At 41.5% G+C, this 15,698-nt stretch overlaps 1 protein-coding gene across 6 annotated transcripts in view; it reads left to right on the forward strand.

The window, feature by feature from the left end:
- thsd7ba (thrombospondin, type I, domain containing 7Ba) overlaps nucleotides 1-15,698 on the forward strand; it is a 1,047,195-nt gene that overhangs the window by 379,917 nt on the left and 651,580 nt on the right. For all 6 annotated transcript variants that reach the window (XM_072258592.1, XM_072258590.1, XM_072258595.1 and 3 more), the window contains one exon: nucleotides 12,816-13,617. In XM_072258592.1, the coding sequence (XP_072114693.1) occupies nucleotides 12,816-13,617 (802 nt within the window). The remainder of the gene's footprint in view (nucleotides 1-12,815; nucleotides 13,618-15,698) is intronic.

Consider the following 15,698-nt stretch of genomic DNA (forward strand, 5'->3'; position numbering starts at 1 on the left):
TAAATGGGGCACAACTGCGCAAGCATGTGAAAGTTGGACCGTGAGGTAGCGGGGGAGTTAAAAAGTGAGCAGATTGAGAAGGTTCAGTCATTTCTTTGGCGGTTGAATGGGGCACGACTGCACAAGCACGTGAAAGTCGGACCGTGAGGCAGCGGGAGAATTAAAAAGTGAGCAGATTAATGGAGTGGGCGACGTTATAGTGGGTGACGGAGTAGTGGGAGACAGAGTAGGAAGACTTTGGCTTGAGAGGCTTCAGCAAGCAGAGGCTGAGGACCAGCTTCACTCCCAGTGAGGTAAGGCTGGGTAAGTTCCTTTAATAAATTTAATTACCTTAAGAGTAGGTAATGGAGGCAGCAGTTAGGGCAGTTGAGTGCTCCATTTGCAGGGTGTGGGAAGTCAGGGCGAGCACAATCATCCCTGATAACTACACCTGCGAAAGGTGCATCTAGCTGCAGCTCCTGACAAACTGAGTTAGGGAACTGGAGCTGGAGCTGGATGAACTTCAGATCATTCAGGAGGCAGAGGCAGAAATAAACAGGAGTTACAGGGAGATAGTCACCCCTAAGAGTCAGGAGACAGGTAGCTGGGTGACTTGTCAGGGGAGGGAAGGGGAATAGACAGAATGAGCAGGGCACCCCTGTGGCCATTCCCACCAATAAGAAGTACATCGTTTTGGATACTGTTGGTGGGGATGACCTACCAGGGACAAGTTGCAGTGGTTGCGTCTCTGGCACCGAGACAGGACCCTCAGCTCAGAAGGGAAGGTGGGAAAAGAGGAGAGCAGTAGTGGTAGGGGATTCGATAGTTAGGGGGACAGGTAAGAGGTTCTGTGGAAGAGATCGAGAATCCCGGATGGTCTGTTGCCTCCCTGGTGCCAAGGTCCATGATATTTTGGATCGAGTTGTCAGTATCTCAAGAGGGAGGATGAGCAGCCAGATGTCGTGGTCCATGTAGGGACCAATGACGTGGGTAGGAAGAGTGAGGAGGTCCTGAAAGGTGAGTTCAGGGAGTTAGGTGCCAAGTTAAAGGACAGGACCTGCAGGATAGCAATCTCAGGATTGCTACCAGTGCCACGTGCAGGTGGGTTTAGAAATAGTAAAATAGCACAGATCAACATGTGGCTGAAGACATGGTGCAGGAGGGAGGGCTTCAGATTTATAGATAATTGGGCAGTTTTCTAGGGAAGGTGGGACCTGTTCCAGCCGGACAGTTTACATCTGAACTGGAGGGGGAAAATATTCTTGCGGGTAGTTTGCTAGAGAGGCTCCAGTGGATTTAAACCAAATACAAGGGGGAAGGGGAACCAGAGTGTAGGAACAGATGTAGGGGAGAAGGAAGAGAAAGGAGATAGTGAAGTTGTTTGCACCGTCAGTGATAAACAGAGAGTAAGAGGTGGAAAATTTCTTAAATGCATTTATTTTAATGCTATGAGCATTGTAAGAAAGGTGGATGAGCTTAGAGCATGGATTGATACCTGGAAGTATGATATTGTAGCTATTAGTGAAACATGGTTGCAGGAGGATTGTGATTGGCAACTAAATATTCCTGGATTTCATTGCTTCAGGTGTGATAGAATCGGAGGGACAAGAGGGAGAGGTGTTGCATTGCTTGTCAGAGATAAAATTACAGCAGTGCTCTGACAGAATAGATTAGGGGGCTCATCTAGGGAGGCTGTTTGGGTGGAGTTGAGGAATGGGAAAGGTGTAGTAACACTTATATGGTTGTATTATAGACCACCTAATGGGGAGCGAGAATTGGAGAAGCAAATTTGTACGGAGATAGCAGATATTTGTAGTAAGCACAAGGTTATGATAGTGGGAGATTTTAATTTTCCACACATAGACTGGGAAGCCCATACTGTAAAAGGACTGGATAGTTTGGAGTTTGTAAAATATGTGCAGGATAGTTTTTTGCAGCAATACATAGAGGTACCAACTAGAGAATGGGCAGTGTTGGATCTCCTGTTAGGGAATGAGATAGGTCAAGTGAAGGAGGACTGTGTTGGGGAGCACTTCGGGTCCGGTGATCACAATGCCATTAGTTTCAATATAATTATGGAGAAGGATAGGTCTGAACCCAGGGTTGAGATTTTTTGATTGGAGAAAGGCTAACTTTAAGGAGATGTGAAGGGATTTAGAAGGAGTGGGTTGGGACAAATTGTGTTATGGGAAGGATATAATAGAGAAGTGGAGGTCATTTAAAGGTGAAATTTTGAGGATGCAGAATCTTTATGTTCCTGTTAGGTTGAAAGGAAAGGTTAAAAGTTTGAGAGAGCCATGGTTTTCAAGGGATATTGGAAACTTGGTTTAGAAAAAGAGAGATATCTACAATAAATATAGGCAGCATGGAGTAAATGAGGTGCTCGAGGAATATAAAGAATGTAAAAAGAATCTTAAGAAGAAATTAGAAACGTTAAAAGAAGATACGAGGTTGCTTTGGCAAGTAAGGTGAAAATAGATCCAAAGGGTTTCTACAGTTAGACTAATAGCAAAAGGATATTGAGGAATAAAATTTGTCCCTCAGAGAATCCGAGTGGACAGCTATGTGTGGAACCAAAAGACATGGGGGAGATTTTGAACAATTTCTTTTCTTTGGTATTCACTAAGGAAAAGGATATTGAATTGTGTAAGGTAAGGGAAACAGGTAGGGAAGTTATGAAAACTATGATGATTAATGAAGAGGAAGTACTGGTGCTTTTAAGGAATATAAAAGTGAATAAGTCTCTGGGTCCTGACTGGATATTCCCTTGGACCTTGAGGGAAGTTAATGTAGAAATAGCAGGGACTCTGACAGAAATATTTCAAATGTCATTAGAAATGGGGATGGTGCCGGAGGATTGGCATATTTTTCATGTTGTTCCATTGTTTAAAAAGGGTTCTAAGAGTAAACCTAGCAATTATCGGCCTGTAAGTTTGACATCAGTGGTAAGTAAATTAATGGAAAATATTCTTAGAGTTGGTATATATAATTATCTGGATAGATAGGGTCTGATTAGGAACAGTCAACATGGATTTGTGTGTGGAAGGTCATGTTTGACAAATCTTATTGAATTTTTGAAGAGGTTACTAGGAAAGTTGATGAGGGTAAAGTGGTGGATGTTGTCTATATGGACTTCAGTAAGGCCTTTGACAAGGTTCCACATGGAAGGTTAGTTAGGAAGGTTCAATCGTTAGGTATTAATATTGAAGTAGTAAATGGATTCAGCAGTGGCTGGATGGGAGACGCCAGAGAGTAGTGGTGGATAACTGTTTGTCAGATTGGAGGCCGGTGTCTAGTGGTGTGCCTCAGGGATCTGTGCTGGGTCCAATGCTGTTTGTCATATATATTAATGATCTGGATGATGGGGTGTAAATTGGATTAGTAAGTATGCAGATGATACCAAGATAGGTGGAGTTGTGGATAATGAAGTAGGCTTTCAAAGCTTGCAGAGAGATTTAGGCCAGTTAGAAGAGTGGGCTGAAAGATGGCAAGTGGAGTTTAATGCTGATAAGTGTGAGGTGCTACATTTTGGTAGGACTAATCAAAATAGGACATACATGGTAAATGGTAGGGCATTGAAGAATGCTGTAGAACAGAGGGATCTAGGAATAATGGTGCATAGTTCCCTGAAGGTGGAATCTCATGTGGATAGGGTGGTGAAGAAAGCTTTTGGTATGCTGACCTTTATAAATCAGAGCATTGAGTATAGGAGTTGGGATGTAATGTTAAAATTGTACAAGGCATTGGTAAAGACAAATTTTGAGTATTGTGTCAGTTCTGGTCACTGAATTATAGGAAAGATATCAACAAAATAGAGAGAGTACAGAGAAGATTTACTAGAATGTTACCTGGGTTTCAGCACCTAAGTTACAGAGAAAGGTTGAACAAGTTGGGTCTTTATTCTTTGGAGCGTAGAAGGTTGAGGGGGGACTTGATAGAGGTATTTAAAATTATGAGGGGAATAGATAGAGTTGATGTGAATAGGCTTTTTTCATTGAGAGTAGGGGAGATTCAAACAAGAGGACATGAGTTGAGAGTTAGGGTGCAAAAGTTTAGGGGTAACACGAGGTGGGACTTCTTTTCTCAGAGAGTGGTAGCTGTGTGGATTGAGCTTCCAGTAGAAGTGGTAGAGGCAGGTTCGATATTGTCATTTAAAGTAAAATTGGATAGCTATATGGACAGGAAAGGAATGGAGGGTTATGGGCTGAGTGCAGGTCGATGGGACTAGGTGAGGGTAAACATTTGGCACAGACTAGAAGGGCCGAGATGGCCTGTTTCCATGCTATAATTCTTATATGGTTATATGTCAGGTTGTTTTTGTGCATTAATGCTCTGAATAATTAAAGGATATTCTGGGATATTTTATCTACTGTATTTCCTAATGTTTGCTGGTTGATCTATTTCACATATGTCCCTCTCCCTCTTGCTCCAGTATAGGAATAATCATAAACAATCGAATATTTTGAGCATTTCATCTTTACCTACAGGAATAATTTACAGCCAGTACCTGTTTTTTTTCCAGAAAGTAAAGATGACAAATAAAGCATCTGCCACCTGGGTGCAATGACTTGAAAGAAAAATGCCTACGACAATGGGACCCCTCCAGAAAGAGCAGGCCTGGTGACAAGTTAGGAAATAGAATGTGGCGTCAATACATCAGGAGATGGAGTAAATTTTTCATAACCTATGCGTAGATGTGAAGCAGCGCCATCATAAGCCTGTTACTTTTTTTGTGTGAGACCTTAAAGCCATTATTCTGAAGACTGGTTTGCATTACTGCATTTAACACTTCCCAGTTTCGTCGTATGATGTCTGTAGTAAATCTGATAAAATGAAGGATGAGATAGCTAATGCTTACTTTCATATTCTGGAGCAGCTTTTTCAATAACTTTGTTGACAAAGTAATACCATCACAATTGAACCATCTTCATACCATAACAAAAAGAAATTAACACAACTCACTGTGGAGTGTATATATGAAAGTTCATAAATAATTTCCCAGATAGACTTTTGAATTTTAGCTATGTGGTTGAAAAAAGTGCTTCTTAGTGCTAATAGGAGATCTAAGGGACTGTAATTCTTGGTTAATATGAGGCGACAGATTGCCTTTGATCAATTGTGCTTGCTTTTAGGCACTATGTAAATTCAAACATACAGCGAAGAATGTAACAGGGTTACGATGAATAGAGTCATAGAGTAATTCAGCATTGAAACAGGCCCATTGACCCAAGTTGCCCATCCTGATCAAGATGCCCCATCCAAATTAATCCCATTTGTCAGTGTTTGGCCCATAACCTTTCCAATTCTTGTATTGTACCTGCTCCAATTGTCTTTCAAAAATTAAGATCAACTTAAAATATAGAGTATATTTTCCTATAAATGTTTGAAAAGTATCTCCAGTTTGTTTAAAACCCAAAGTGATACAGAATGTTATTCTCATCAGACTCTGTTACAGTACAAACTGCATTTTCAGGCCATGTTTCATTTCACAGTAATTTTTCTACTCTCAGTGCTTTCTCAGGTTGCTGTGCCCTTACAACTGCCACCAATCCTATCGCATGCATTTCTTCCAAGTCTCTTTATTTCTGCTTTCCAGTACAAAGATAAAGAAGTGCAATCACTCGAGTCGAGTATGATGTTCTCCTGAGGGGTTGTCTATTGGTGGGATCTTAGGAGGCTATAGAGGTCCATCTGGGATGTTAAGATGGATTCCCCTAATGGAGGACGCCTGTGTGTGACTTTGTTTAACGTAGCGAGTCTGATGTACATGCAGCCACCACACAGTCTTTGACAGATTGGTGTTGGAGTCCAGTGGCATGGAATGCAAGATGGCTGGGAACTCTTCATGACTGCTTCCTCTGCCTTCATTGCCATTGTGATATTTCGCTAGTTAAGCCAATGAGGTCTTTGGATTGCTCTTTGTCTGGATTCTCCCCTTTGACCTTATCGTCATGAGTGTCCCTACCAGGAGCTAATCACCAGATAGCTGAACTCCAGATGGTATTGCTGTCAGGATCTCAGGAAGTTACCAACCTCTCCACCGTGACAAGGTGACAATCCTTAGGGAAGGAAAAAAAATACAAATCAGAATGAATTGCAGGTGAAATTGAAAACATTTGAGAATGCAAAAGCTGGGGTGATGATTTGTAAGATTTTGTATTTTTCAGCAAGAATTTCAGCAAGAAGCGACTTTCTAGCTGGTTAAAGGTCACTTTCCCTGATTTCTGTCAGGCCCTGTTGTGTCTCGTCTATCTTTATAATTAGAAATTGATTTCTATTTTCTATCCTGACAGCAGGGCTTCAAAAATGTATGGAGAGAAGTCGTATTGACTGTTATATATACAAAGGTGCCTTGACAGTGTAGATCTTTGGATTAAATTTGTTCTGAACATTGAAGTTAAACTAAAAGCAAGTGGAAATCCAGGCTTGTCATTGAAATCAATTGTATTGCTGAATTTCAATGAAATGAACACATAAAAAAATTGGGGATGAATTGCTCTATATGTAGCAAAACTGTGAACACCTGGTTTTCATCTTCTCAGTTTGTGGTCGGCATTGTGCATCCTTTGTTGCCAGGCAACAGAGTCATGTGACTGGTCACTGTAGATAGAATTGAGAGTTTACCCATGAGTTATGAGCAGGAGCTATGTCGAGTTCTGCTTCAGGAAGAGATGCAGGTGCCCCTCCCTGTGGCGCATTAATGAGCATGTTGACTTCTATAACAATTCAGGAGTTTCCAAACTACCAGGTTAATTCTATTTAGGTTCATTACATGTGGAAAGATATGAATAAAATACCTTTGAATTGATGGAATATTAGCTTAACCTTTGCACTTCAACACATGTACTAGTGAGGCAATTACTAATTTTCAGAGTGATCGCAACACTGATGCATATTTTAATGCAGCAACTTGAGCAGCACTTGTTGGGTTTTGCAGAAAAATACTCATTGTTGAAGGGCAATATTTTCAAATCAAGAATGTTCAATTTGTAAAATGCACCTGACAAAAGTTAAAAGAAATGAATGTTGATAGAAACTGTTACTTATGTACTTATAAATCAGGTTTGTAATTGAAACTTATTTTTGTTCGCCCAATTATAGTTTGTGAATTGTATATACCTGATACCATTGAAATCATTTGCTCAAACAATATATTTGCATCACCTGTTTATATAAAAAAGGTATGGTGTTAACAGGCCAAATAAATGAAAATTCAACACAATAGATGTGGGTTGACACTAGACTGCTATCTCTGTATGAACATCTTGCTTGGAGCGATATCATATAATCCTTTGCTTTTCACCATTATGGCTCTGTATTCCCACTTATGAGGCTCCAACTTACAGAACCAATTGGAAAAGAAATAGAGCAAATAGGATGATTGATTGCAGTCATTTAAAGAGTTTTTGGTCTAATGCAAGGTAACGTTTTCTACTCTGAATAGCTTCTGGAAATGTTTGCTGAATTATTTTCAGCAGAACCTAAAACTCTCCAGAACAACACTAATCTCATCATTCTTGGAGGTTTTGAAGTCCTAAGTGAAAAAATAATCATTTGATGAAACAAAAAGTAATCTCTTGAAAATACGTTTTCATGGTGTTACACAAACATTAACAAATACAATTTTCTCCCAAAATGTTTGAAGAGTAAGTTATCTTGAGAATATGTCACTGTGCGCTTCTCAGCTGATTGCCTGGACATCAGTCAATTACAGCATACCTATATCCTCGGCCTGATTTCATCTGAAGGGACTGAACAGAACATTTGAGAAACTTACAATCACATTCAGACTGCTCTAGACTTAGGACATCAGCCATCTACAGGAGATCTTGAGAACACTTATACCAGTGGACGCTTCAACATGTACTGAATATATGTTCAATATATGTTCAGTATGTTCAATATGTGTGGCGTGTGGCCAAGTGGTTAGGCTGCTGGACGAGCGATCTGAAGGTCATGGGTTTGAGCCTCGGCCGAGGCAGCGTGTGTGTCCTTGAGCAAGGTATTTAACCACACACTGCTCCAGTCTACTCAGCTGAGAATGGGTACTGGCAAAATGCTGGGGTTAATCTCATGATAGACTAGCGTCCTATCGGGGGGGAGTCTCGTACTCTCAGTCGTTTCACACCACGGAAACCGGCATAAGCACTGGCCTGATGGGCCACAAGGCTCGTGACAGACTTTAAAAAAAAATGTTCAATATGTAAAGATAAAACAAAAATATTTGTACTACAGATTTCTGCCCAGTTGCCCACTGGACACTGACTCTGTACCATCACTAGAAATGAGCAACCACTTTGGGTAAACTCTATTCAAATCTTCTCAAAATTGACCAACATGTTTCAAATGTTGTAGTTATTCTTATGAATAATATTTGTTTTCAAAGCAATAAGAGAGTGGGGCAATGCCAAAGATTTCTATGGCCTTTTCAACATCTGTGTCTCATATTAGACCTAAACACACCAGCACCCTGTTTTGCCCATCTCCTTTCATTCAACATGGACCATAGAAAAGTACAGTACAGGAACAGACTATTCAGCCCTCAATGTCTCTGCCAACCATGATGCCAATCCAAATTAATCCCACCTGCCTTCTCATGTCTATATTTGCTAATATCCTTCATGTTTTTCTGCCAATCTGAATACCTCTTAGATATTTATATCTTCAAAGTTCAAAGTAAGTTTATTATCTGGTTCAAGAGCCTGAAGTTTGAGGGGTAATAACTGTTTCAGAACCTTGTGGTGTGTGTCCTGAGGCTTCTGTAGCACCTTCCGGATGGCAACAGCAAGAAGAGAGCATGGGCTGGGTGGCGGGGGTCCCTGAAGAATGGATGCTGCTTTCCTACAACAGCACCCAATGGTGGAGAGAGCTTTTGCCCATGATGGACAGAGCTGTATCTATCACTTTTTGTAATCTTATCTGGCTCAACCATTTTGCCTAGAACATACCACTTTCTGTGTTTAAAAAAAGCCCAATAAATCAGCTTAAATGCATTCCTTGTCATTTTAAATCCAGTATTTTACATTTACACCCTGGGAGAAAGACTGACTATCTACCCTATCCGTGTCTCTCATAATGTTGTATAGTTCTATCTGGTTATTCCTCATCCTCCTAACATTCTAGAGTTAACAATGCAATTCTAACATCTTCTTATAAGTCATCGTCATTATGTATCATGTCATATGACATCATCATTATGTGCCGAGTTGTATGACATAGAAACATAGAAACTTTACAGCACAATGATATAGTTAATCATGGTCTCTAACAACGATTGTTCTTGCAAAATTTTTCTGCAGAGATAGTTTGCCATTGCCTTCTTCTGAGCAGTGTCTTTACAAGATGCGTGACCCCAGCCATTATCAATCCTCTTCAGAAACTGTTTGCCTGGCATCAGTGGTCGCATAACCAGGACTTGTGATATACATTAGCTGCTCATACGACCATCCATCACCTGCTTCATGTGACACTGATCGGGGGCTAAGCGGGTGCTACCTTTGGCCTAAAGGAGACCTGCAGGCTAGCAGAGGGAAGGAGTGCCTTACAATGCTTTTGGTAGAGATGTCCCTCCACCCCGCCATCCTTTTAGCCAATACCCTCACATGCAGAGAACATCCTGATGAACCCATTTGCACCCTCTTCATGTTCTTCCTGTGATGCAGCAGCCAGTAATGCAAGTACGGTAATACTCCATAACCAGTTTAATCAAAGCTTTATATAGCTGTAACACGGCTTTTTGACTTTTATACACAACAGCAACACACTCAAAAGCCATGCTGGTAATCCAGAACAACACACACACAATGTTGGAAGAATGCAGCAGGTCAGGCAGCATCTATAGAGGGAAATGAACAGTTGACATTTAGGGCCGAAACCATTCAGAAATATTGGCTATTCATTTCCCTCTATGGATACCCTTGATCCGCTGAGCTCTTCCAGCACTTTGTGTGTGGTGCTCCAGACTTCCAGCATCTGTGGTCTCCCTTGTGCCTCAGTTTTTATACTCAGTGCACTGACTGATGAAGGAAAACAGGCAATACTCTTTAACACACTTATCTCCTTGTGTTGCTGCTTTTAAAGATGTGTGACCTTGCACCCCAAGATCTGTCCATATATGGATGCTCCAAGGGGAGATAAGGGATTTCAGATGCTGGAATCTGGAGCAATAAATAATCTTCTGGAGGAACTCAATGAGTCAGGCAGCATTTGTTGGGGAGAGGGGGAGGAATTGTTGATGTTTTGGGTCAAAACCCAAAGAGAGGAAAGGGTGGTCCCCAACCTTTTGTGCAATGCGGTCCGGTTTAATATTGACGATATTCTTGTGGACCAGCCGACGGGGGGTGGCAGGGGGGTGTTCAAGTTCAACAGTGCTGGACAGGGAATGAGGAAAGGTGCAGCTGACTCATATCGTTTTATATCGCCAAATCATATTGTTTCCGCGTGGCCCGATAGCAAATGCTCGCAGTTGGGGACCACTGCTGTGTAAGGAGAAGAGGAGGTTATTGAGACAGTAGCATAAGACTCTATTCACCGGGGTAAAATGCTGAAGATCCTGAAAGCTTACGGAGTGCCAGACCATCTACTGAGAGCAATAGAGTCGAGCTATACCAAAACCATGACAAAAGTTGTATCACCAGACAGAGAAACAGCAGTGTTCGAGCTCCTAGCTGATGTGCTGCAAGGAGACACTCTGGCACCCTACATCTTTATAATCGTCCTTGATTACGCTCTGCGTCAAGCTACCAAAGATCATGACAAGCTTGGTTTTACCATAAAACCAGGACGAACCAAAAGGGTCAGACCAGTTACGCTCACAGATCTCGATTTTGCAGATGACATAGTCCTGCTCTCTGACTAGATGGAGGAAGCACAGCGGCTACTGCCAAAAGTGGAAATTGAGTGCAATAAAGATGGACTTCACCTAAACGCTAAAAAGACAGAGTACATGGTGTTTAACTGTGACGAAGGGACTCTCAAGACCGTAGAGAATGATACCATTAAAAAAGTCTTTGACTACAAGTACCTTGGGTCAAGAATGATGAGTTCAGAGAAGGACATAAAGATACGGAAGGCGCTGGCGTGGAGAGCTGTGAACGACATGAAGGAAATCTGGAAGTCGAACCTGACCAGAAGGCTTAAAAAGAGGATTTTCATAGCAGTCATAGAGTCCATTCTCACGTACGGATGCGAGACATGGACACTCACCAAGATGATGCGAAAGTCTCTAGATGGTTGCTATACACGAATGCTCTGGATGGCTCCTGACGTGAGCTGGCAACAGCACATGAGGAATGTCGAGCTCTATAACAACCTACCGATGCTCTCCACTAAAATCGAGGTGAGAAGACTGCAACTAGTGGGGCACTGTCTACGCCACCCCGAGCTACCTGCCAGCCTAGTCATCATATGGGAGCCCAAGCACAGGAGAATGAACCCTGGGCGCCCTCCCAAGACTATGGTCAACACGCTCCTAGAAGACAGCAGCGTGGCTAATGTAGATGAACTGAACACACTGATGAGGGAGAGGGAGAGATGGAGAGTCCATCATCGTGCCCGACGCCGGCCCCCTAGGCCTGAGTCGACGTAGTAGTAGTAGCATAATGTGATTGGTGGGCTAAGGAGGGGTGATGGATCATGTGCAGGCTACTCACTATCCACAGCTCCACCAATATTTCTGTCATCAGCCGACCTTCTATTATATCTACATACGGGTATACCTCAAACAACAGAGGTTCCTGATTCCCACACTCCCTTCTATTTACTGAGGTCCCAGTTCACACACTCTCTAGGATCTCATTTGTTTCTCTTTCGCATGTTCCCTTGAAATTTACCAAGATCTTATGCTTAACTTACACTTACGGAGTTCATTGGAAAATAATTGGAAATAAGGTCAGTGTAACACTAGCTATAGTTACAATGCCAACAACCTGGGTTTAATTCCCGCCATTGTCTGTAAGAAGTTTGTACATTCTCCCCGAGACTGCGTGGGTTTCCTCTGGTGCTTCAGTCTCTTTGCACATTCCAAAGACATACAGGCTGGCAGATTAATTGGGCACATGGGTGTAATTGGGCAGTGCGGTCTCGTCGGGCCGGTAGAGCCTGTAACTGTGCTACACTTCTAAATAAAGAAATAGTAGAAGTGCATTCGAGTATTACCGTAATAACATCAAAAAATCTTTAAAATCTGTTTTGCCTGCTGTCACCAAAGTCTCAAGCAAGCTGGATTAATAGAATTTTACTCTGTTTTCCTTTGCTGTGTTTACCTCAAAATATTGAATTGAGTAAATGGTCTTTCATATTGAATCCTGTGAGAAATCCTTTGGAGGTTGTGAAATGTCTTTTCTTCACAGAGCAGCCTATGCATGCAGTGGGCTGACAGCCGCGAATTGGTGAAAACGCTGAAATCATTTAGAAACTTCTTGCACTGTGGTTGGAGCCTTTTTGAAACAAGGATATTGAACAGATTCCATTATTGCTCATTAATGATATGAAAAATGTCTCACTTTCACTCTTCCTTCCTGTGCTATCTGAGTTCTGAGGCAACTAGACTCTGCATATGAATAATGTGCCACTTTTCCATTTATTTTAAAGTATTAAGTTGTATATTTTAAGCCCTTTATGTAATATCCAAGAGTATTTTTCCAGTGCCCTTAATTTTTTTCAGAGCTTGTAAATTATTTAGTTACCTTCGTATTTTGAGCACCTGCCTGCAGATACTTGCTGTACCTTGCCAGTCAGTTTCTTAAACGCATCTATCCACTCTTTCTTTTATAACTAATCCTGTTTGTGCATGCAGGAGAGGGGAATTACTCAATGTGGTTTTGTATTTCCTGTAGGTCAGTGGGGTCGATGTATTAGTGCAGTGTGTGGACCAAATGGAGTGCAAAGTAGAACAGTGTGGTGTGTCCACGTTGAAGGCTGGACTACACACCATTCCCACTGTAAGTATGAAGAGAGACCAGCAATTCAAAGAGACTGCTTCAAGGTGTGCGACTGGCACAAGGAGATTTTTGAGTGGGATTTATCAAAGTGGGGTGATTGCATACTCCGCGCATCGTCAAATAGAGCTAAACCCAGGACCTCCGCTTGTGTCACTGCACAGCAAGGGTTGCAGCACAGGGAAGTACACTGTGTACGAAAATCCAACAGATCACTGGTGCTAGATGAGATCTGTGAATTCTTTACACCTAAGCCTGCTTCGGACCAAGCCTGTCTCATTCCCTGCCCACAGGACTGTGTAGTGTCAGAGTTCTCTACCTGGTCGGCTTGTAGCAAAGGTTGTGGGAAGGGATTACAACATCGGGTCCGTTCAGTGTTATCACCGCCATTGTACGGTGGCAAAAGCTGCCCACCTCTAACGGAAACCAAGGCCTGTGATATACAAGTCTCTTGTCTGGTTGGGGAAGATGAGTTTCTGTACAGTTTAAAGGTAGGCCCCTGGAGTGACTGCAGACTACCACACCAAAGACAAGTCCGGCAAAGTGGCAAACCGGGACTGAACTTCAGTTCACAATATTCGGAGAAGAATCGTATGAAGCATCTGATCCACGAACATTTCAAGCCATGGGATGTAAAAATAGGATATCAAACCAGGCACGTCCGCTGTTCAAGAAGTGATGGAAAAAATGCAATGCTCAGGTAAGGTTACTGATATGTCTTTTTGTATTTTTCCACAAATATTAGTTCAACTTTCTGTCACCAAGTATCTTAATCAGTCAGAATATATAGTTGCAGAGACGATAGGTGAAATGAGTAGATCTTAGTACAGTCCTATATCAGCAGTCACAAAGTAAGAGAGAGAGAGGTGTATGATATTCATCTTGATAGCAGTGTGTTCAGAAATGAAGTATACTTCAGAGATGCTAATGCACAATTGTAGTGATAATAATGATAACAGCAGCTTATTGATAGAGCACTTTTCATATGTCATTCAAAGTGCAAACGTGAAAATAAAAGATAAGAAAGATGTAAGTTAAAAGCAATGTTAAATAAATAGATTTTGAGCTGACGCTTAAACAAGTCAACTGAGTGTGCATCCTTTATAGTCTTAGATACTGAGTTCCACAGTTTAGGAGTGCAGTTCAGAAAAGCTGACCAGCCAACTAATCTTTAGAGGAAGATTGTTTAAATTTAAGAGACTGGCAGAAGAAGATCTGAGAGATCGAATAGGATTATAAAACAAAAGTGATTCTGTGATGTACTCTCGTCCTAGACCACAAGTAAGAGAAATTTAAAATCACTTCTAAAAGTTACTGGAAACCAATGCAAAGTAGTTAGGATGGGAATGATAATATTCCCTCATCCTGGTTTTGGTTAAAAGTCTAACAGCGGTGTTCTGCATGAGTTGAAATTTATCAATAGATTATTCTGGAAGGCCAGTAAAAAGTGCATTCCAGTGATCTAGTCTATTCAATATAAGGATGTGAATTAGTTTTCAGTATCATTACATGACAGAAACGAACACACCTTTGCAATCTTCCTTAAGTGTAGAAATGCTGCTCTAGTCACTTTCTTTATTTTAAATTCAAATTCAAATTGAAATTTTAAATTCAAATCTGACCTGAGAATAATACCCTGGCTTATTACTTCTGATCTTACAAAGGGAGCCAAGATCCCAAGTCTATCAAGAAGTTTATCTCTTTTGACTTTATGAGAAACTTTAATAACTTGCTGTTGTAGCAATACTTCTTAAATTAATTTTCCGAAAAGCATAATTAAATCATTTTGCAGTTAAAAATGTTCAGTAATATTCTCGTGATTTCACTGACAAACTCATTCGAGCACCCGAAATAAACAGTTATAATAAATATGGTGTATGTCCTGGCCCTTACTGATTAACAGTCTAAGAATTTTCTATTTCATAAGCATATCTGAATTATATAAATTTGCTAATACTATGCCCCTTTAGGGTCACAAGCTGAAGTGGCTGTAAAATTCTTTTTGAATTACTTTTACTCCTTGCTCCCTTGGTAAATCAAGCAGCATAGACAAAGGTCCACACACTCCGGGCATTCTGTCTTTCCCCTGTCCTGTTAGGCAGAAGACACTGAAAGTATGTACCACAAGGCTCAGGGGCAGCTTCTACCCTGCTGTTATTGGTTTGGTTCCCTCATACAATAAGGCAAACTCTTGGCTTTACATCTAACTCGTTTTGACCTTGAACTTTATAGTGTACTTGCAGTACACTTGCTCTGTAACTGTAAAACTTTACTCTGTATTTTATTATTGTTTTTATCTTGTTCTATCTCAGCACACTGTTGTAATCAATTGATTTGCATCAATGGTAAGTAAGCTTTTCACGGAGGCTCAGTACACATGACAACAGTAAACAAATTACCAACTTACCAGTTCCTCACTGCTGATTGATGGTTCCTACATTCCCATTCCACTAACTCAGGCCATCTTCCCAGTCTCTCTCTCGACTCCTGAGTCTTGTTCCATGTTCCCTGTTCCCTGTCTCTCTTTCCATTCCATGTTCCCTGTTCCCTGTCTCTCTTTCCATTCCCTAGTTCCTGTTCCCTGTCTCTTTTTCCACTCCTGAGTCCTGTTCCCTGTCTCTCTTTCCACTCCCTGGGTCCTGTTTCCTGTCTCTTATTCCACTCCCTGGATCCTGTTTCCTGTCTCTTTCCACTCCCTGGGTCCTGTTTCCTGTCTCTTTCCACTTCTGGGTCCTGTTTCCTGTCTCTATTTCCACTCCCTGGGTCCTGTTTCCTGTCTCT

Source organism: Mobula birostris, chromosome 5 (assembly GCF_030028105.1).
Source record: "Mobula birostris isolate sMobBir1 chromosome 5, sMobBir1.hap1, whole genome shotgun sequence".
Classification (NCBI taxonomy): Eukaryota; Metazoa; Chordata; class Chondrichthyes; order Myliobatiformes; family Myliobatidae; genus Mobula; species Mobula birostris.